General features: G+C 49.7%; 1 protein-coding gene across 1 annotated transcript; it reads left to right on the top strand.

Annotated features, from left to right (window-relative positions):
* The first annotated feature begins 16,790 nt into the window (after positions 1-16,790).
* On the top strand, positions 16,791-18,428 carry LOC136465953 (uncharacterized). The gene is made up of 3 exons (XM_066464487.1): positions 16,791-16,868; positions 17,358-17,726; positions 18,288-18,428. The coding sequence occupies exons 1-3, from the start codon at positions 16,791-16,793 to the stop codon at positions 18,426-18,428; spliced, it is 588 nt and encodes a 195-aa protein (XP_066320584.1).
* The last annotated feature ends 5,400 nt before the right edge of the window (positions 18,429-23,828 follow it).

Genomic DNA, 23,828 nt, shown 5'->3' with positions numbered 1-23,828 from the left:
GCCATAGTGGCCTCACTAATAGCATGAAAAAAAATTACTAGAAATTCTAATCTCATGTCCCTGGTGTACTGCTTTAAAGAGTTTGGCCTAAGCAAGGACTGAAGGTTCCTATTGGAGGTAGACCGTGAAGAGTTGTTGAGTACCTTTGAGACTCAAGGTACACTTCTTTCTTCACTAGTTTTATTTGTTGTATGACGATGTTGTTATTCTACATTTTATTTGTGTGCCCACTTGTCTGAGTTTAGAATGTCTATCCTTGCACAAAAAATAATTGAGCTTCCTTTGTTGTGATATCTAACATATTAATATTTGAAACAGAACTAGTTAATATGTCAAACCGAACATGGATGTATAATGGTTGGCAACGTGGCAAAGCTCCCTCAAATGAATAGATTGATGGAACCAATAAATTCTTGAATAGTGCATTTTCAATTCTTGGTGTAGCTGAAAATGATACTATTAAGTGTCCTTGTGCACAATGTCGGAACTACTTTGGGCATATAAGATATACTATAGAGATGCATTTGTGTAGGCATGGTTTTAAGGAAGGCTATGAAACTTGGACTGAGCATGGTGAGGGGCTGATTTCACATGATGTATATGATGGCGTGGGAAATAGAGAGGGCACTGATGAAGTTAATCAGATGGATCAAATGTTGGTTGACCTTGCTGGGCACCATCCACCTATACTGGATGATGAACCAATAGCATATGCCAAAGCTTTCTATAGGATGGTTGCTAGTGCAGATGAGTTGGTGCATGATAGAACCACACACTCACGCTTGTCTGTTGTAGCTCGCTTGTTTGCTGTGAAGTCACGGTACAACATGTCTGTCGCAGAATATGATGATATACTAGGCATGGTACATGAACTCCTTCCTTCTGACTCCAAGTTACCTAATGATTTCTACCAATCTAGAAAATTATTAGAGGGTCTTGGTATGCAATATATCAAAATTGATGTTTGCTATAACAATTGCATGCTATTCTACAAAGATAACAAGGACAAAGAAAAATGTGATTTTTGTGGTGCTAATCGGTATGTGGAAGGGCGAACAAAGGTTGCACACAAAGTTTTGCGCTATCTTGCAATCACAGATAGGCTGCAAAGGCTATATCTACATGGGGAGACAACCAAGTTAATGAGATCATATAGTCCCACAACATGTGGTAAGATGGTGCACCCTTGTGACGGAGAGTCTTGACAACAATTTAATGTGGACTATCTAGAATTTGCAGAGGAAAAAAGAAATGTGCGTCTTGCAGTAGCAACAGATGGTTTCCAACCACTTGATGTGAATGCTGCACCTTACTCATGTTGGCTAGTCTTTGTGACCCCACTGAACTTACCTCCTGGTTTCTTCAATGTTATGCAACATCTCATCATACATCTGCCTTATGAAGCACGATTAGGTGGTCCTGTCCTAGCACGTTGGTGCTATCCATATGAGAGGTAAATCTAGAAATATTCAAATAACTAGTTTATTTATGTCACTCATCGTAAGTTAGCTATATGTAATACATTGCTCTCACTTCGTAGGTGTATCCAAAAACTTAGGAAAAAAGTAAGAAATAAGGCTCATGTTGAGGCTGGCATTGTTGAGGCATTTCTTGTTGAAGAGTGTCAGTGTTTTGGACCGGCGAGCCCTCAACCAACTAGTGAAAATGTACTGCGTGCCCCTAATCCCAGGTGGTGATGCAAAGAGACACAAGGTTTATACTGGTCCAGGCGATAGATGCCCTACGTCCAGTCTGAGTGATCGATCTTGTATTCCTTGCACCGAAGTGCTTGTAGTAGGGGTTACAAGTAGGGCGAGAGAGGGAGCTAGTCCCAGGCCTCTGCGTGGGGCGGTGTGGATTGCTTGAGATGTTGATCTCAGGCAGCGGAGAAACATGCGTGTTACAGAGTGTAGAGCGTGTGTTCGTCTGAGCGTCTAAGTCTACCTTCTATCTGCGACCCTCTGTCTGTTTGTCCCCATATAGAAACGGCCCTGGTCTCTCCCTTTTATAGTTGAAGGGGGACAGGGGTGATACATGTGTTCGCTATGCGGCGTCCTGTGAGCGGAGGTGGCGTTTTCGAGCCCTGTAGCTTGTCACAATGGCGGCATGGTCGACGGAGCGGTCTTTGTCCTTGATGCACTGGAGCGACGCGCCGGTCACGCTCGATCCTGTGCGACATGGGAGCTCTAGTGATAGCTTGATGCAGGGCATGGCGGACGACGTGCTGGTCGCTGTATGTTGACAGCGTAAAGAGCCGAGGCTCAGTTGGTGCCGAGACCGAGCCATCGTGGGGGGCTCGGCGGGCGCGAATCCTGGGGCTGTCGAGACCCTGAAGTGGATTACCCAGGCTTGAAGGGAGCAGATGGTCCTGTACACTGATTCCGAGGCTACAAGTACCCGGACTTGACCCCCCATGCCGCGCTGTCCTCGGAGCAATTGGGGTTAGGTAGCACAGTGCAACACAAGCGTCAGTCGTGGCCATAGTGCCTAGCATAGCGGCCAATAACCCCTGCCCCATCCCGTCTCGGACGGCATGGTGTTGATGCAACTCCCATTTTATTAGTCGCTCCGTCGTCAGGCTAATGTTGCGGGAGTGGTTGGTCGCATTAATTGGACGTGACGTTCTATCAGGGGAATCGATCGAGGCGGAGGCGACGGGGTTGTCGCCGAGCCGGCCTCGAGTGATGTGGAGAATCGGCACCTCGTCCGAGGCCTTACATGTGGGGCCTCGAGCGAGACAGAGAATTGGTTCCCCATCCAAGGCCTTTTGGGCGAGGCCTCGAGCGAGGCGGAGAATCGGTAGCCCGTTCAAGGCCTTTCGTGCGAGGCCTCGAGCGGGACGGAGAATCGGTAGCCCATTCGAGGCCTTTCGTGCAAGGCCTCGAGCGAGGCAGAGAATCGATAGCTCGTTCGAGGCCTTTCGTACAAGGCCTCGAGCGAGGTGGAGAATCGGTAGCCTTGGACAAGGTGGGGGTTAGCCAGTAGTTGTCTCTTGGATTTGATTTTGACAGGGTCTAAGTGATTTTTTTGGTTTTCGCTTAGGGGACCCCTTTTTATGGTACCCGACAGTAGCCCCCGAGCCTTGGGGAGAGTGTGAGCGCTCTCCCTGAGGTTTTGACAAGACTTGGCTTGCGGCAGCTCCTAGCGAGATGGTGTTTCGTACTCGAGGCCTCTGTGGGTGCGCGTGAGCGCACCCGCCAGGTGTAGCCCCCGAGGCCCTAGGGAGTGGATTTATTCCTTCAAGGACTTTTCTCATGTCATGCGAGGGGTCTTATTGCATTTGGTTGCAGGAAGAGCCCTCGAGCCTCCGCACGGAGTGAGAGGGCGATCAGGAGTTTCCCTGGCTTTTTGTGCGACCCTCGCGCATCCTTTTCGTTCAGAAGGAGGGGTTGTTTGCCGAGCCCTCGAGTGCAAGCCTAGGTCGCTGGGTCTCAGCATGGTTGCAGGAAGAGCCCCCGAGCCTCTGCACAGAGCAAGAGGGCGATCAGGAGTTCCCCTAGCTTTTTGTGCGACCCTCGTGCATCCTTTTCATTCAGAAGGAGGGGTGGAATATGCCAGGCTACCTTCGGTGGGCGTGAGCGGTGACACTTCCGATGAGCTGTTATCGGGTAAGTCCGAGTGGAGGCCCATGCCCCATTCGATAAGGGTCGGCTGGTGGTCCAGAGACGCACTCCAAAAGTACCAGAGGGCTTCTCTAGTGGGTCCTAGGGCCATTCGATGGGTCCCGGTGGCTCGGTGCCTCCCTACGGTGGGATCCCATTCAGAGACTTCCCTACCGGTCTCAGACATGACTTAGGGCATCCCAAGCATTTGCTTGCTTGGGCCTCGGCCATGTACGGGCTCGCCCATAGTCATCCCTAACTCTGTTTGTCCTGGGGCGGCTATCGAAACCTTCGAGGGTCCAGCCTTCGAACCCCTGGACCAAAACAGGCTTGGTGCCCTTTATCGCGTTTCGCCGAGCCCCCGAATGCGAGTTCGGGTTGCTTGTCTCTGACCTGGTTGCAGGAAGAGCCCCTGAGCCTCTACACGGAGCGAGAGGGCGATTAGGAGTTTTCCCTATCTTTTTTATGCGACCCTCGCGCATCCTTTTCGTTCGGAAAGAGGGGTTGTTTGCCGAGCCCTCAAGTGCGAGCCTAGGTCGCCGGGTCTCAGCTTGGTTGCAGGAAGAGCCCCCGAGCCTCTACACGGAGCGAGAGGGCGATCAGGAGTTCCCCTGTCTTTTTGTGCGACCCTCGCACATCCTTTTCATTCGGAAGGAGGTGTTGTTTGCCGAGCTCTCGAGTGCGAGCCTGGGTCGCTGGGTCTCGGCATGGTTGTAGGAAGAGCCCTCGAGCCTTTGCATGGAGCGAGAGGGTGATTGGGAGTTCCCCTAGCTTTTTGTGCGACCCTCACGCATCCTTTTTGTTTGGAAGGAGGGGTTGTTTGCTGAGCCCTCGAGTGCGAGCCTGGGTCGCTGGGTCTCAGCATGGTTGCAGGAAGAGCCCCCGAGCCTCTGCATGGAGCAAGAGGGCGATCAGGAGTTCCCCTAGCTTTTTGTGCGACCCTCGTGCATCCTTTTTGTTTAGAAGGAGGGGTGGAATATGCCAGGCTACCCTCGGTGGGCGCGAGCGGTGACACTTCTGGTGAGCTATTATCGGGTAAGTCTGAGTGGAGGCCCGTGCCCCATTCGATAAGGGTCAGCTGGTGGTCTAGAGATGCACTCCAAAAGTACCAGAGGGCTTCTCTAGTGGGTCCCAGGGCTGTTCAATGGGCACCGGGGGCTCGGTGCCTCCCTGCGGTGGGATCCCATTCAGAGACCTCCCTGCTGGTCTCAGACACGACTTAGGGCATCCCGAGCGATCGCTTGCTCGGGCCTCGGGCATGTACGGGCTCGCCCATAGTTGTCCCTGACTCTATTGTCCTAGGGCGGCTGTCAAGACCCCCAGGGGCCTAGCCTTCAAACCCCTGGACCGTAACGGGTTCAGTGCCCAGTTCCTTCGTCTAAAAGGAATCGGGTGGGGGATATTCCCCTCCTATCAGCGGACAACGGCAGGTGCACCCTTTGAGGCGGTTTCTCAGGGAGACAGAACGGCGCCTGCCGTTGCTGCGGTTGGATGCGACACGATGTCAGCAGATGGGACGTTACTGTGCGCGCGATTAATAAGAAAAAGGTGGGCGCATGGGCGGTTTAATTGGATCTGGATTAACTATGCCAGATCTAAGGGAAACTTCCCTGATTTCATCGCCCGTCTGTTTTGCCCCCTTTCTACATAAATACGTGACGAGCCTGGCCCTTCTCCTCCTCACTGTGCCTGCATTTGCCTTTTCTACCTTTGAGCCGTTGCTAAGAACAGAGAGTGCCGGGGAGAAGAAGGGAGAAGGGCGGGGAAGAGAGAGAGAGCGAGCTTTAAAGCTGTAGCTGCATTCTCCACCGTGCAATGGCCGGCGGTGCTGTTGTCCTTCAGGCGGATCCTTGGGGTCTGTCTAACGTGTTGGCGGAGACACTCTAGTCACTCGTCGACGACAGCCTCCTTCGCCCAGTTACTGACCCCACCAGGGCAGAGTGGATTGCTCCGGGGGGTGAGCCGGAGCCAAGGCCACGCGACGGGTACATCGTGAGCTTCATGGCCTTCCATGAGCGTGGCCTCGGCCTACCAGTGGACCGGTTCATGAGGGCGCTCCCGCACTACTATGGCATGGAGCTTCACAACTTCAACCCCAACTCCATCGTGCAGGCGGCCATCTTCGTCGCCGTCTACGAGGGGTACCTGGGCATTGCCCCCCACTAGGAGCTGTGGCTCCACCTCTTCTAGGCGGGGCATACCACCAAGCCAACAGGCATGAGGAAGGCGATGAGGGCCAGCGGCTACACTCTCCAAGTGCGCCAAGATCGGCAGCACATCTACATCCCGGCCCAGCTCATGTCGTCCAACCGCTGCTGGTATAATAGCTAGTTCTACCTCTGCAACGACGATGGCGGACTTCCCCCCTACACCAGGCGGGAAGTGGAGAGCTAGCCAAAGAAGTGGAGGTACGGCGTCTCGGTGGTTGACCAGCCCAAGCTACAGCCGCTCTTGGAGGGGCTGGAGAGGCTGCACAGCCTCGGCCTTACGGCGGCCGTGGTCGTGGCGGCCTTCCACTGTCGAAGGGTGTGTCGCTGATGGCTCGGCGGCGGCGCCTGTTCGACATGACACCGAACGAGCAGATTGAGGGCATCTAGATGTCCGCCATCGCCCTCTCCGACGAGGAGATTCTACATCGGGTGAGAGAGACGGTGGAGGGGCGGCTGAAGAGCAGTGGCTTGACCCCGTTCATGATGCGCCCATCGCGGGGGTACCCCTCTTTAGTAAGTCACGCGTTGATGCAGACCCCGAGGCCTCCTCGTTCCTCACCGTTTCTTGTTCCCTTATTTGTGTTCGCCATTCCTGTAGAGGATGAGGGATGTGCGAGCCTCCCCGCTGCCCGTTCCTAAGGACACAGAGTGGTGGGCGGTGAACCGGGCGCACGCCGAGGCGCAGAAGAAGCGGAAGGACGCCAAGGAGGCAAAGCGCAAGAGGAAGATCCTTGAGCGCGAGGAGCTGGAGAAACACCACCGGCAGTAGAGGCACAACGGTCTCCCGGCGGAGGCGTCTCCGTCGCCGTCACTATCGATGAACTCTTCGGATGATGATGACGAGAGCGAGGCAGGGCGAGGTCCCCTAGACCATCTCCCTGATGTCAGTGGGATGGCACTCGGGGCGTCAATGAGCAGCCCAGCGATCGCTCGCCCTGAGGCCGAGGCCGACACGCCCAAGGCACGGGCGTTAGGGAAGCACGCCATCAGCCTAGTGGGCTCAACGGTGGAGGTGGAGCAGGCGGCGGCGGGGGCGACGCATCTACCCCTGTAGAGGGTCGAGGGGGCGCTGGAGTCCGGTGAGGGTCGGCCGGCACCGGTGGACATGGAGGCCGTGCCACCGCCGTTGTAGAGGAGGGACGCAATGTCGAAGCGGTTGTGTCCCCGTTTGAGGTGAGTGTGTTTTCGGTGAAGTTGGCAGCATCTCCCATTTGTTCCTTAGTCGTATCCTGACCTTGTCGGTGCTTTGCCTTCAGCCAAAAGCGTCAGGCGGAAGTGCCCGCCCTGGCACCACGTAAGGCACTCAAGGTGAGCACCAGCTCCTCCGCCCAATGGGTGGTGGAGGCACAGGCCGCCATACAATGTGGCACAGCGTCGGTGAGGGCCGACCCGAAGGGGCCAGTCGCCTAGGGAGACGCTACCGAGGCGGCCACGAAGCAAGCGGAGGAGGAGGGGCCTATGCCTCATGAGCCCGAGGCCTGTGAGTCAGATGGGGCCGAGGTATCCTTAGTTGCCAAGGCCACCGAGGGTGAGGCTGAGGCCCTCCAGACTTCCAAGGCTATGGCGGCGGAGACCGAGGCCCTCAGGGCTTCGAAGGCCGAAGCGGCGGGCGTCGGGACTCCTCGGGCTACCGAGGTTGAGGCGGCGGAGGACAGTTTGGGCATGGTGGAACCAGCAGGCCAGGATGCGAATATGGGGGTGGGGCAAGCTTCAGTACCGCCCCTGATCCAAGGCCCGCCGCTGTCGCAGGAGAGCACCCAGGAAGTGGAGGTCCATTCGATCTCCTCCGACGATACTTCCCGAGGGAAGGAGGTGGTGGATGCCGAGGCGGCCAGCACCGTGGAGCAGCCAGCTCTGACCTCTGGTGAGGGAAGCTCGGCCCTCGTGCAGGTACAACCCGAGCCCCGTGGGTGGGATCACCCGCATGTCTTGTGGCGGAGCCAGGATGACCCTGAGGGGGGGCCTCTGTTCGCCCTCGAGGACGTGGCCGAGGGGGGCGCTGGAGCTCTTTCGAGCAATACCGTCATCTGGCAAAGCAGTCGCTGTGGACAGCACTGTCTGTCATGGCCGACGATCTACCCGGCGTTGCCTAGGTACACGTCTTCTTTTCTCATGCGGTGTCGTCTTTTTCTGAGTTTCCTCGCAGTGCATGACCCCTATTCTGCCTATCCAAGAGCTCGAGGCCTGGTCCCTTAGGAAGTCATTGTTCCTCTGGTGGGAGAGGGACGTCTGGGACCACCTTCGGCAGCAGAAGGACCTGCTCGCCAATGCCAATGAGCTTCTATCAGCGTGGAGTGTGGAGGTAGAGGACCTCCGCCTTTGCTGTGCTGATATGAAGGCCGAGGTAGCCACAGCTCAGGAGTAGGCCACCCCTTTGGCGGTGCGGATCAAGGAGCCAGAGGAGGAGCTGACCCAGGTGGCCGGTGAGCAGGACACCTTCAGGTCCCAGGCTGAAGAAAGCGATGGCCTCTGCCAAGGCCATCGCTGGGTAGCTGGGGACGGAGCAGGGTGTGCACCTGCTGACAAAAGGCACCCTAGCAGAGGCCCTCAAGGTGGCTGAGGCCTCCCGGACCGAGGCTTTGGTCTGGAAGGGAAAGGCTGAGGGTGAGTCCTGTTCCCCTTATTTTATTTGTTTTTCTTGTGTTCGACCCCTAACCCCCTGGCGTGATGCAGAGCTAGAGAGGGAGGCTTCCAGGGCGGTCGAGGCCTCTCAGGCCGAGGTTCAACCCTGGAAAGAGAAAGCCGAGGCCTCTCGGGTCGAGGTCCAGTGTTGAAAAGAGAAAGCCGAGGGTGAGTCCCATAGGCCTTTGCCCCTCTTAGGCTTATTTTCTTTTGCGCTTAACCCTATCCTGCTTGTTTTGGCGCAGGGTTGGAGAAGGAGGTCTCCCGGGCAACTGAGGCCTCTGTCATAGCGTAGGTGGTGCTCGAGGCCGAGATCGGGGAGCACAACGCGCTACAAAGCGCTGCCCATACCGTCTGCGAGGCCCTCGAGGTTGAGGGGGTCGAGTCGGGCAGCTCCCTTAGGAGCCGCTTGACCGTGTTGAGCGGCCAAGTGCATGAGCGACTCCAGGGAGCGCTACACACGGGCGTTAAGCGCACCCTGGCCATCGTCTCCTCGCACTACGCCGGCGTCGACCTCGAGTCCATCAGTGACGGCTACGTCTTGGCTAAGGATGACGAGGAGGCCGATGAGGAGGTCACGAAGCTGATGGAGGCGGCTGAGGGCCCCGGCACGGCGCTGGCCAAGCTGTTCAAAGAGGAGGTGGTTGCTCCCACGCCGTCCGCCGACGTAGGAGACTCTGAGCCTTGACCTGGGCCAAAGGGGCCATGTAAATAGATTAGGATTATTATCGTACCATGACATTTGTGGTCGTCGAGGCCTTTTTAAAGTACTTATGCGTCTACGCTTTCTAATCGTTTTTATGGTATTTTCGAGCCTCTGTCCTCTATCTCGTTCTTGAACATATCACTTGCAAAAAACTTCCTCGAAACCTAAGCTGCCCCTTGGGGAAAAAGGTGGTGAGGGAGTGCCGTAGCCCAAAGGCGTAGGCCGTCTCACAGCTCAGTCAGCCTTTTGGCCCTAAGACAGACTTTCGGTCCTTAGGTTTTTTTACAATCGATTTGTCAGAACACGCTGGAGAGTTTGGCGTAGAAATTTATTTGAAAAACGATTAAAACATGGTGCCTGGGACTTAGGGGGGTTCCCCCCTTCTAGCCCCTAAGGGAGGCTCGGTTCTGCAGAGGCAGAGCTGAGTCTTGTTCGAGCCCCATGGTGGGCACCTCTGTAGAGGCAGAGCTAAGTCTCCCTTGTAGCATTATCATAACGCTGATCCCCCATCGATAGGTTCGGGGGGGGGGGGGGTTCTCGAAAAATTAGAATAACTAAAGAATGCTTCTTTATTGTATTTCAAGAAACAATGTATACAATGCTTGGAAATTTAAGGGTAGAAGCGACGTAGCTGCTCTATGTTCCAAGCATTGGTGAGGATCTCGCCCTTCTCATTGGCTAGCTTGTAGGTCCTGGGCTTTAGCACTTGGGCGACGATGTACGGCCCCTCCCATGGTGGGGTCAGCTTATGGCGGCCCCTGTTGCTCTGCCTCAGTCTCAGCACCAGGTCACCCACCTTCAGGTCTTAGCTTCGAATGCGCCGGGCTTGATAGCGTCATAGGGCTTGATAGCGTCATGGCCGAGTGTAGCAGCATGACGTCTTGGGCTTCCTCTAGTTGGTCGAGGGCGTCTTCGCGGGCAGTGCGGTTGCTTTGCTCGTTGTAGGCTTGTAGCCTCGGGGAACCGTACTCCAAGTCAGTGGGGAGGATGGCCTCGGCTCCATAGACTAGGAAGAACGGTGTGAACCCCGTGGCTCGGCTCGGGGTGTTCCTCAGGCTCTAGATGACCGATGAGAGTTCGGCAAGCCATTTTTTGCCAAATTTCTTCAACCGGTTGTATATTCTTGGCTTGAGGCCTTGTAGGATCATGCCGTTGGCACGTTCTACTTAGCCGTTTGTCCTAGGGTGTCCTATGACCGACCAGACCACATGGATGTGGTGGTCATTGCAGAACATTAGGAACTTGTGGCCGATGAATTGTGTCCCATTGCCAGTGATGATGGTGTTCGGAACCCCAAACCTGTGGATGATATCAGTGAAGAACAGCACCGCTTGCTCGGATTTGATTCGATTGATCGGACGAGCCTCGATCCACTTGGAGAACTTATTGATCACTACTAGCAAATGGGTATAGCCCCGGGGGGCCTTCTGTAGAGGCCCAACCGTGTCTAGCCCCCACACGGCGAATGGCCATGTAATGGGGATGGTTTGGAGGGCTTGGGCCGGGAGGAGCGTCTATCGTGCATAGTACTAGCATCTCTCGCAGGAGCGTACCAACTTGGTGGCGTTAGCGACCACCGTTGGCCACATCGTGGTTGCCTTGTGCCTCGCATCAGTCGCTAAGGCGATCGTGCACCGAGGGGGGCCTGTTGGCTGTTGGTGCCTGAGCGGGCTTGGGACGAATCGAGGCCTCCCTATCCTACCGAGGCGGTGCCATGGCAGGTTTCAAGGCGCCTCCACGCCGTCGAGAGGCAGAACTTTTGGCCTACTACACCGCGGTAGTCTCAAGGAGGTCTCGGAGCTCATCATGGGCCCGTCGCCCCTATGTGGTAGAGGGCTCGGGCGTCATCCAGAGTAGCATTGCCACCGCTGTGATGTTCTGGCTAGCACGATTGAAGATTAGGGGTTGCTCGCCCCCTTCGTCATTATTGATACAACGGTTGATGTCACGAGCCCTCCATCGGGCCACTCCGCCATCACCACGACCCCGCTGCTCTTGCTCAAGAGTGTCTCGGAGCTACTGCAGTAGGAGCCGGTCTTGTTCGACCTTGGCCTGAAGTTCATGGAACTGCTCCAAGTCGAGGCATCGAAGTTCCTCGGGGTTCTCATTCCACGCTGCCGATGGCTCGATGCGTGGAGGTGTGGCATCACCTGCCCCCTGGTAGAGCGGGGAACGGTTGCCTACCCCCTCATCCTCATCACTCACTCTCGGCATCCTGAGCCTGATGTGGAAATACTCGCGAGTGGGGTCATAAGTGCCTTTGTCATCGGAGTCAGAGTAACCGAAGCAGTAGTCACTCGCGACCAAGAAGCGACGCATAGCCTCGGGGTCGTGAAGCCTGGAAAAGTCTGCTCCAGCCCACACCTCGTCCTCCTCTGAGGAGTCAGCATGGGTATGGGTTGAAGTTGTAGCGTCGAGGTCGAGGGCGAAGCGTTGGTGGCGTCCTGATGGCTCCGCGTGTGCGGAAGCGTAGGCGGAAGCATAGGTGGTGGCGGTATTGCCAAACCCAAAAGGGTACGGGGACGGTGCCATCACCGGGCTTTACTCCACTGGAGTCGACTCCTTAGGAGATGGCGGGGCAGAGCTTGATGACGGGGCGTTGCTGCACGCTACCGGCGCCTTTCCCTTGCCTAGGCTTAAGCTGGATAGGTCCCCAACCAGGGACTCCATACCAACAGCCGAGCATGGGGTATCGGCGGAGCGCGGTGCGTCGCCCTGAGCTTGCGCAGTGTCGGGGTGGTCTCGCTCATGCTGTGCCTGGCGAGCGTGATGAGAGCGACGGCCCGGGCGCTGCCTGCGCCTAGGCTGCTGGTGCGTGGTGTCGTTCTCGGTCGGTGGGGCTCTGGGTGTGAGGAGTACCATATCGTACTCACATCCTAGAGACATGAACTCTAGGCTCCCGAACCAGATCACCGTGCCAAGACATAGTGGTCATACGGGGTCTGCCATCCGGAATTTGTTGGGACGACAAAGCTGACACGCAGTATAGCCCCTACCTGGCGCACCAACTATTGGTGTTTTGGATCGACGGGCCCTCAACCAACTAGTGAAAATGTACTGTGTGCCCCTAATCCCGAGTGGTGATGCAAAGAGACACAAGGTTTATACTAGTTTAGGCGATAGATGCCCTACATCCAGTCTGAGAGATCGATCTTGTATTCCTTGCACCGAAGTGCTTGTAGTAGGGGGTTACAAGCAGGGCAAGAGAGGGAGCTAGTCCTAGGTCTCTGCGTGGGGCGGTGTGGATTGCTTGAGATGTTGATCTCAGGCAGCGGGGAAATGTGCGTGTTATAGAGTGTAGAGCATGTGTTCGTCTAAGCGTCTAAGTCTACCTTCTGTCTGTGACCCTCTGTCTGTTTGTCCCTATCTAGAAATAGCCCTGGTCTCTCCCTTTTATAGTTGAAGGGGGGACAGGGGTGATACATGCATTCGCTATGCGGTGTCCTATGAGCGGAGGTGGCATTTCCGAGCCCTGTAGCTTGTCACTATGGCGGCATGGTCGATGGAGCGGTCTTTGTCCTTGATGCACTAGAGCGACGCGCTGGTCACGCCCGATCCTGTGCGACGTGGGAGCTCTAGTGATAGCTTGACGCAGGGCATGGCGGACGACGTGCCGATCGTTGTATGTCGACAGTGTAAAGAGCCGAGGCTCAGTTGGTGCTGAGGCCGAGCCATTGTGGGGGGCTCGGCGGGCGCGAATCCTGGGGCTACCGAGACCCTGAAGTGGATTGCCAAGACTCGGAGGGACCAGTTGGTCCTGTACACTGATTTCGAGGCTATAGGTACCCGGACTTGACCCCCCACGCCACGCTGTCCTTGGAGCAGTTGGGGTTAGGCAGCACAGTGCAGCACGGGCGTTAGTCGTGGCCACAGTGCCTAGCACAGCGGCCGGTAACCCCTGCCCCGTCCCATCCCGGACGGCATGGTGTTGATGCGACTCCCATTTCGTCAATCGCTCTGCTGTGTCGAGCCATCGTCCGGCTGATGTCGCGGGAGTGGTTGGTCGCATTAATTGGACGTGATGTTCTGTCAGGGGAATCGGTCGAGGCGGAGGCGATGGGGTTGTCGCCGAGCCGGCCTCGAGAGCGAGGCGGAGAATCAGCACCTCGTCCGAGGCCTTACATGCGGGGCCTCGAGCAAGACGGAGAATCGGTTCCCCGTCCGAGGCCTTTCGAGCGAGGCCTCGAGCGAGGCAAAGAATCAGTAGCCCGTCCGAGGCCTTTCGTGCGAGGCCTCGAGCGGGACGGAGAATTGGTAGCCCGTTCGAGGCCTTTCGTGCGAGGCCTCGAGCGAGGCGGAGAATCGGTAGCCTCGAACAAAGTGGGGGTTAGCCAGTAGTTGTCTCTTAGCTTTGATTTTGACAGGGTCTAAGCGATTTTTTTGGTTTTCGCTTAGGGAACCCCTTTTTATGGTACCCGACAAAGAGGCTGCAAATACACTAAGACTATATTTTAGATCCCATGCTCCATCTATTAGAAATAAGGTGCCTCGCTATGATGATTGTGCATCTGTATTTCAAGGTACATGTGACCTTGACATTTTTAAATGCTCGGGTCATTGCATGAGCCCTAGAGGCGTTCGTGAACTCTCAAACAAGGAGTACAAGGTTGCTTTTCTATACATATTGACAAACATGCTGGAGATGGATGCTTTCTTCAAGTATGTTCTGCCAAAAACGTCATTACTGTTTTGTTATAGGTTTATTATTATCTAGGCATAACAAGAATTTTGTTCATGTAGACACTTTGATAATGAACAGTGGAAGAGCCGTATAGCTCCCACAGACTAGCAACATCGTGATTTAAGGTTAAATGGTTGGAAAATAGCTGTGGTATACAATTTGGTCCAAATTTTTTTGATTGGTTCAAAGAGCAAGTAATTTTCTCATACACTTCAGCCTTTGTTCTGTTCCAACATTGTGAATTATGATAAAAAAAACTTATCACATAATTTGTGTTTTTTCAATGCTTGAAATTAGCTAGCATTCACAATGCTCTATTCCAAATGTCCTATGATTACTGCCCTCGAGTTAGGTCCTATGGGTGTTATGATGTCAATGGCTATAGATTCCGTTCAAGAAATATGAGAGTGGAAGAGTAGGGTTGATAACTATCAATAGTGGTGTTTGTGTAACTTCTTTTGATGAATCAGACAATGCTCTAGAGTATTATGGAATCATAGAAGATATAATTAAAATTGAGTGGGAAGGCAGCATGAAACTAGAGTTGGTGCTATTTTATTGCTCCTGGTTTGATCCAACACCCAATGGATTAAGGCGTACTGAAGATCTAGGCTTGGTAGAGATCAATCATACATTAAGATTATCAAATTTTGACCCATTTGTGATGGCTAGTCAGGTTACTTAAGTGTACTATCTGCCATACCCATGTAAGAACAGGGAGTTGTCTCCATGGTGGGTTGTCTACCATGTTGCTCCACATGGATATGTGCCTATGAATGAAAGCAGTAGTGAAGCTATGAATATGGAAGGGGTAGTGTTGGATGTCTACCAAGCGGATGGTTTGGATGGCACCTTTGTCATTGATTTGAGTGATGCCTTTGACTCCATAATTGCAACAGGATCAGATGAGGTTACAGACCCAAAAGACTTGGAAGCAATACAGAAACAAGTTGTTCTGGATGAGGAATATGATGAAGAAGCTATTGAAGAAGAGGAAGAAATGGAAGAGGATGATGAAGCAATGGATGAAGAAGATGAAGAAACTTATGATCCAAATGATTTTTGAATATGCAGTCCAAAATATATGTTTTAGTTATGCTATTTGTTATGCATAAGATCCTATGTAACTATTTTGAATATGCAGCCAACAGTCCAGTATTATTAATATAGCAGTTTGCATGTGTGCTTCAGTATTACTAAATCTAAATTCATGTTGTTTTCTCTCCAATCCTTTATCTAATGCAATATGCAGTCCAAATATAGTTGAATATATGCAGTCCAGTATTTTTTGTGAATATGCAGCCAGCAGTCCATAATTATTAATATAGCAGTTTCCTAGTTTGCTGCCCCTCTAATAATTTATTGTCTGTTGCACTATTTGTTTTAAGATGGATCTAACATATTGTATCAACTGCAGATGGTCTGTACACGCAACAAACGTGTACCCAGTTATCGTGCAGCCGAAAGGAATGATGGTTCTAAAAGTGCAGGTGGTTCCATGGTCCATTCCATTCGACACACACGCCGTGTAGCCAACAGCAATGCAGCCCAAACAAATGAAGGTTCTGGAACTGCAGGCGATGCCTCACAAACGACAACAGTTGTTGAAGCTCCCCCAATAGAGCCACCCAAAAAAAGAGGAAGGAAGCCAGGGTCTCGAACAAAATTTAAACAACCTCCATATGGTGCTAAAGTGGCTTTTAAATCAAGTGGTGACGAGTGAGTGCATGCTAATCTTATTGGCTTATTAGTACTCTGTCTTACTAATTTATGAAAGTACGTCAATATCTTGCTATTCACAAAGGCAACATAACATATGTACACTAGTTCAGTGTGTTGTTTAGTTTCAGGTTTGCACTATGCAATTTGATTGAGAGCAGTAGCTTGTCATGCAATGTTTTTATTTTGTGAAATGCCATTTCTTGCTATAGCAGCATCAACTTTCGGTTATTCCAATGCTAAACATTTTGGTTCTTTGGCTCCTGATCTATCACCATCTCAGTTAAGTGTGCAGTTTTTCGTATCTACTAGCAGTTGCGCATGATGTCCTTTTACTAGCATATGCACATAATCCTTGCAGCCAACCTTTTGTGTTGACATGTTACTATATAATATTTATTTACAGGCAATTCAGTTATATTTACTACCTGCCACCTTACAAATACACTACTCAGCTTGGGGTCATACTTAGAAGAGAATATCCAGGTGTGATTGTAGAGGTGGATGAGAATGGTGATGAATTCAAGCGCCCAGCTCTAGATTGGGCTGATTATTTCCATAAAAATCCTGGTGCTAAGGGAATGAGAAGGGGAGAAAATGTGGTTTCCAAATTTTGGGTAAGATGTTCAATCTGAAATTTCTTAGCAACATCTAAAACTTGAAATTTCTGAAATCTATACAATCTGAAACCTATGTTCATGGTTCTGTACACATGCAACGTTTGTTCCAAGTTGCAACAGGAGATCAGCAAGATGCGGACTGTGTTTTAGAAGGCCTTTTGAAGAAAAGGGTGAAGAACATGATGTATCAAGTCCGTGTGGATGCTGTCAAGCAGTACTACAGGGAAATAAAACACATAGAAATCAAAGATGCAATAGCGTGCCATATTGACCTTGAGTACAAGCAATATAAGCAAGGAAAGCTCGAGTGGTTGAATGATGAGGTGTGGCTCCTCCTTTGTGCTTATTGGTGCTCAGATGACTACAAGGTAAAACGTAAAAGGGGGCAAGGTAAAACGTAAGAGGGGGCAAACATCTCGCTCAAGTAATGAAGATATTACTCAAAACCGAGGAGGATCTAGACCATTCATAGAGACACAACAAGTATTGGTATGCATGTGTATATTCTTTAATGTCTTTTTAGGAACTTAGTAGCCTATCGTATATTCATATCTCATTTGAAAATTTACTATTTTTTAGGAAGCTAACTTTGGACCACAGAAAGCAACCCCTATTAATACTTTTGCTCCGATGAAATCTGACTTGAAAAGCCTGGATAGCAATGGTAGATGTGGTCCAATCAGTAGCCGCAAAGCACAAACACGGATGGTATGTATGTGATATCTTGTTATGAAAATTGACATGTGTGCTGAAAATTTCTGCTTGTACAGTTTAGTGTGTATACTACTTCGAGTATTTAAATGACATCTTTTGTGGAACTTCTTAATACAAAAATTGTAGATAATTCAAGTATCTTCACTGTCCTAAAATTTCATGACTTTAGGTCGTCAGGTTTGGGAGTTACAATTTTCTGAAGTTTCCTGTCAGGTTATGTTCATATCTACGCGGTAGTGCTTCTTTGTGCTTTTTCACCCTATTAACTTAAGAATCAGGTCTATGTTATAACTAGAAAGATGTGGAGAACTTCTTAAGCTTTCCAAAGTGTTAAAGAACATAATTTTCTATGATCTAGAACTCTTGTTATGATTTATTTAAGTGACTATCTTGCTGCTGTCTAGAAAATTCAGAATACTTCGTTAGCATGTTTTGGCTATCTGTACATCTGTAGAACATGTTTCCTTGATCTGGTCTTTGTAGGATGACTACCTTGTTGTTGTTAAGAGGATAGAATGTGCAAACGGAGAAGATGGAGATGCTGTAGACATGGAAGTGGATGGGCATGAGGTTGAGCAGCAGCAATATTTGAATGGGAAGGCGCTATATGATGTGTCTAGTGGTGGCCCGAGAAAGCACGGGCGTCTTGCCATAGCAAATAGTGCGGTTAAGTCTTCAGATGTCAGGGCAGTCGAAAGGGAAAGAAGTGTGCGTCCATCAAATTCAATGACTATACAAAACATGTCTTGTGAAATGGAACAGCTACGTCTTGCAAATGGAAGGCTAGAGCAAGAGAATCACGAAAAGCACAACGCACTTGAGCAAAATAAAGTTCTTGTAGACTTGGTATTGGTATGTGCACTGCTCCTATAAATACTTCACTAATATTATATGTGAATTATCTAATGATTTGAATCTGAAATATCTGTGCTTGCAATACACTTGTAGAAACTTTATCAGGACTCATGAAGGTTTGTACCAGAAGAAAAGTTACAACGCTTGTCCGCTACGCAAGCAATTGTGAGTATATCTTCATTCCGCTATCAACATGTTTTGTAGCTGTTAGATCCATCACTTAGAGATTTTAATATGGAAAGGAAGTAGAAACTAATTAGTATTTTGTGGGGTACTATTTAGAATGGCAACACACAGTGCAGCAGTAAGGAAGTGGCCTCATGTTGATTGTTGTATAGCTACTGCAGTGAATTTGCATGGCTATTGCAATAAGGAAGTGGTCTTATGTTGGTTTGTAATGTTTCACACCTTGAAAACCAGCAGTTTGAACACTTTACACCTTGTCCAATTTATGGTACCACATTCAAATGACTTCACATCAAATTTAGAGGCTTTGCTAAAAGTGTTATATTGTTGAGGGACAATTCCACTTACTGTTGTAACTTTGTTCACATTCAGGCAACTGGTTCTTCTCATACTGCCTCAGAATCTACCAACAATGCTAATGATGTTGGACACATCAATGGGGATCTTCATGCTGCAAACGTCGGCAACAATCAAGGTTCCGACAACAATGGAGATCATGCATCGATAATGTGATGGTTGTGTTTAGTTGCAAAACATGGATGTGGTGGTGGTTTCTTCTTTTGTAGAGTTGTGCTTTTGCTCATTAACTAGTAAGTGGCTCTAATTTATTAGCTTTAGTTTTAGCTATAATATGACTCAATGATACATGCTGGTATTTTATTCATCTTGGCTGAGACTTGAACTACTGAGTTGAGATGGTAATGCTTTTGAATGTATTGATGTCGGACCATTTGGACATCATCTATATGTAACCCGGATGCTATGAATGAATGTGCTAAACATTTGGATCTTTATACGTATGCTATTTATTATGTTGTGATGAAATTACTGTATAGACGGTCCATATTTTAATATGTTGCAGCTACTGTTTCTATATAATTATTGCATCCAATTTGCTACATGGGTAAGTATATTTATTCTGTCGGTGGTCTGTTAACGCCCCACTGCGTTCACCTTTAACCGATAGAAAAATACAATTTTCCTATGAGTGCACCTCTGCAACTCTGTCGGGACAAATGCACAGAAAAAATCTTTTTCCCGTCGGTTTTTCTTTTTTTCTGTGAGGATTAACACACGAAAAATTTATTTTTAATCTTAGCGAACACAATTTTTCTCTGCGAGACCTACAGGAAAATTTTCTGACGGCAAACCCACGAAAAAATTCGATTTTTCTGTCATTCTATTTATGTGGGTTATTTTTTAACGGTACACCGTCAAAAAAATATTTTCCCGTGGATATTCGTATTTTTTCGTGGGTTTTGCACACACAGAAGAATTCGAGTTTCCAATAGTGTTGACGAAATCACCATAGTATGGACATATCGTCTATTACTTAAAAAAACAATGTTGTTAAATATTAGAATAGACTTAAAAAAATCTAAGCACCTAGTCAAGTCGAGGACTTAGAGTTAAGGAGTGTTTGTATCCCGTGACTAAAGTTTACGAGGTGTCACATGGAGGTATCGCATGGGGTGTTCGGATACTAATAAAAAAATAAATTACAGAATCCACCAGTAATCCACGAAATGAATTTATTAAGCCTAACTAATCCGTCATTAGTACATGTTTATTGTAGCACCACATTGTCCAATCATGGACTAATTAGGCTTAAAAATTTCGTCTCGCAAAATAGTTTTAATCTGTGCATTTAGTTTCGTAATTAGTCTATATTTAATACTTTGTTCAAACATCAAACATCCAATGGGACAGCGACTAAAGTTTAGGAGGTAAAACCAAACACGCCCTTAGATTAGCAGGCATCCGAGCCAAGTTGAGAACTTAGATCTGGATAAGCAGGTTCTATTGCAAGGAATCTAACCAGCCGAGTCCATGCCAGAAGCTGGTAGTCCACTTCATGAAGCTAGAGTCACCGACTCGTCGGCATCCTCGGGTTCATTGAAGGAGAGCGAAAGCAAGCTGATGAGTTGTGAGTTTGACCTTGTGTTTGCCGAGCTCGAGTGGCGGCGTGTACAGTTGTATTTGACGATGACCTTGGGGAGGTGATGAGTTAGGCCGCCACGCCTCACCTACCCGGCGGAGCTCACTGGTGCCAGAGTAGCACACATCACTGGAGCTGCTTGGGCCGCTCGATTTGCGCACCATCCACCTCAGCAGCCTGTACTGCCTGATTCGCACCAGAGCAACATGGTTCGATTCGCCCACCCTATTCGCACCGCCCGCCGTAGCCATGTTATATTGCATGGCCGGTCACGCGGCTGCATTGACCTCCATTGATGCGCAAGCCGCCATGGTCGGTCACTGTCGAAGCTATGTTATAGCACATCTATACATGTAGTATAGGAGACTGGGCTCGCTGGCACAACTGCAAGGAAGTGGCCGGCAAGAGACATGGAGGAGGCATGCCAATTTCCTTCAGCTTAGGCTAGCCCGCTAGAGGCAACAATACCTGCGGCATGCCAATGATGGTATATGATGCTCGCGTTCTCCCGTTCTTGTGTCGCGTGGCTCAACTCAAAGCGTGGTGGAGGGAGATGACGGCATGAGAGAAGCGAGCAAGGAAGAGGCATTGGTGTGGGAGAGTATTGCCGAGGATTGATGACGGCGGCTGACCGGCTATGGCGGTGGGCGAGAAGCCATGGCCCAAGCTCCCAATTAGAAATGTACCTAAGGACCTATTTGGAAGTCTGGTTTTGTGTCCAAAAACTAGTGTAAAATACCAACCCACATATTTTCTAGACTAGACCTAAAAACACTACTTGGATGGTGCAGACCGGTAGGTAGCCTTTACACCCAGAAAAAAAATAATCGTCTCACCAGCCCACGATAAATATACTCGGGTTCCATCCTCGCTGGTTGTCGTCCACCTCTCCGACTCTTCTTATGTCCGTCTGCCATCAAGCTCACCCTTCCTCCATGAACTATGATTCCTTCTCGCCCTCTCCATCCTCTACATCTCGATTCCCCTCTTCAATTCACACATCCACGCAGTTACAGTACTACTGGCCGGGATCTGATCTACATCGAGCCTTGCAAGGGGAGACAAGGGTGCGATGGCAGGGTCATGGATGTTGCAGCGAATCAACACCGTAGGAGCAGTACAACTTTGATTCTACATGTCTAATGGCGCGGCGAGCCCCCACGGTCAGGATGATGAGTGCACAACGACGAGGCTGGCGAGCTTGTCAAGAGCAATCGATCCCACAGACCCGCACAGACAGGGTGTCTCGGTCCGACGTTGGGAGCCGTTGCAAGTTTTCATCTCTATCACCGGAATCAGGGGTAGATAGTGGTAGTGGAGTTTGTTTGGTAGATATCGGTCACCGGCAAGCCGCCTGACGCCGCCACCGCCACGACCACTGGCCGGGTTCAGATTACAGAGATGATCAAACTCAAGTTCGCTATCTCTCGTCGTCTTCCACTTTTACAAGGCAACCAATGTCTGGCCTGTTACATGGGCTGCCATGGGCCATCGGTCTTCATTTCCATTCCAGGCCAATCACTCTCCTGTTGGGCTTCAACGCTGTTCTGGCTCACCCGCGCTCGTCTGCTCTGATGTCTTCTGTTTCAGTGTTTTCTTCTCCAGCTTCAGCAGGTGCCGCCCTTCCATGGTTGGTGACACCCTCACCTCCTTCAGAAATGGCTTGTCCCCAAGCCGGTGCTCGTGGATAAGCTTGGCGAAGAGCATCCTCATCTTCCCAGGTGGATAGTGGAACTAGAAGATGGGACCATTGCACCAGAACTTGTGGCGTTGTGTGTGTTGGATAGCGATGCAGTCTCTGATCCAAGATCTGAACAGGTACCTAAAGCTGTGAATGAGGGTCAGGGAGTTCAGTATGTACCTGGTGATGTGGAAGAACAACATGTTTCAATTGTGAAACATGAAATACTGGATGGATAGGGCTAGTGGCAGGTAAGGCCAATCTGTAAGCTACATAGCCAATCTTGTCGGTGATGATATAAGGTCCAAAATATCGAAATGCAAGCTTGTTTGATGATCTGGTTGCAATAGACGTTTGTACATATGGCTGAAGCTTCACATAAACAGAATCACCAACAGAGAATTCTCGGAATGTTCTCTTTTGATCTGCATGATGTTTCATTTTGTTCTCGGCCCGAAGCAGATGCTGATGAACAAGCTGCTGCATAAGATCTCTTTCATTGAGCTGTTGTTGCAGATCAATATTTTTGCAAGTATCAGCTACATCAATACCCATTTGAGTAGGATCATGACCATAGAGCACCTTGAATGGAGTTTGACCCAGTGATAAATGGTAAGATGTGTTATCCCAGAATTCAGCAAATGGCAGCCAAAAAGACCATTTAGTTGGACAAGAGTGAACAAAGTATCTTAAGTAGGTTTCTAGGCATTGATTGACCCTTCCGTTTGTCCATCGGTTTGGGGGTGGTAAGCACTACTCATCAACAACTCTACCTTGAGCAGCTTGAAGAGTTCCTTCCAAACCTGGCTGGTGAATATTCTGTCCCTATCTGAGATAAGAGCTTTGGTAACCCATGCAATTTATAAATTTGTGTGATATAAAGCAGGGCTACTTGAAATGTTGTGTAGGGGTGAGATAGAGGGACAAAGCGGGCATATTTTGAAAATTTGTCAACCACTACCAAAATGCTATTATATTTGTTGAACCTGGGTAATCCTTCAATAAAGTCAAGAGAAACAGTTTGCCAAGCTCCACTGGGAATAGGTAGGGGTGCTAAGAACCCAGGATAAGCTGCTCTATCATATTTTGCTTGCTGACAGATAGAACATTGAGACACATATTGTTGGACAGCTTGTTTAAGTTGTGGCCAAGCAAACAACTGTTTAACTCGATGGTAAGTTGCTTCAATACCTGAATGTCCACCAGCAGGACTAGAGTGGAGAGCTTGCAGGATTTGTTGTTGAATGCTCTGTGAGGTTCCCACCCAAATTCTGGTCTTATAATATATAATGCCTTCCTTCAATGAAAAATGACCAGATGGAGACTTGACAGCTAATTCTTGTAGTAACTGATAGGATTTGGGATCTTGAGCATAAGAAGCTTGAAGATCAGCAAGGCAAGTTGGCTGGATAACAGATACTGCAACTAGCTCTTCTATGTCAGCATGCGAAGTTCTGGATAATGCATCAGCCACTTTGTTTTCTTTACCTCTCTTGTGGACAATTTCATAATTAAGCCCCAACAATTTTGTCAGTACCTTGTGTTTCCAAGGAGTGTGCAGTCTTTGGTCATCCAAATGGATGAGACTCTTCTGATCAGTCTTGATAGTGAACTCAGACTACAATAGATAAGGTCTCCAATAGTCCACTGCTAAAAGAATGGCCATGCACTCCTTTTCATAGGTTGATAAACCTTGTGCCTTGGGACCCAGAGCCTTGCTAACAAATGCTATTGGATGTCCATCCGGTTGGAGTACAGCACCAATTCCTTCATCTGAAGCATCAGTTTCAATAGTGAAGGCTTTGGTGAAATTTGGTAGAGCAAGAACAGAACTGGTAATTAAGGCCATTTGAGGGTTTCAAAAGAATTTTGATGGTCTTGAGTCCAAACATACAACTCCCCCTTTCTGAGCAGGTTGGATAAGGGCTTGGAAAGAAGACCAAAATGCCTCACAAATTTCCTATAATAACCTGCCATTCCAAGAAAGCTTTTGAGGTCTTTAGCACAGTTTGGAGGTGGTCAATCTGCTATAATTTGAACCTTTCTTGGGTTAGTTGCCACACCAGCAGAACTGATAAGACACCCTAGATAGTGTAGTTGTTGCTTAGCAAATGAACACTTGGTCAATTTGACATAGAATTGATGTTGTTGAAGGAGCTAAAAAACTTTGGTGATGTGGGATAGATGTTCTTCCCAAGTCTTGCTATAGATAAGCACATCATCTATAAATACTACCACAAATACCCTCAAGAATGGAGCCAGGAGATCATTCATAATCCCCTAAAATGTTGCT

The sequence above is a fragment of the Miscanthus floridulus genome, chromosome 7, assembly GCF_019320115.1.
Source record: "Miscanthus floridulus cultivar M001 chromosome 7, ASM1932011v1, whole genome shotgun sequence".
NCBI lineage: Eukaryota > Viridiplantae > Streptophyta > Magnoliopsida > Poales > Poaceae > Miscanthus > Miscanthus floridulus.
The sequence above is the reverse complement of the archived record's forward strand: the minus strand, read 5'-3'. Positions and strand labels throughout refer to the sequence as shown.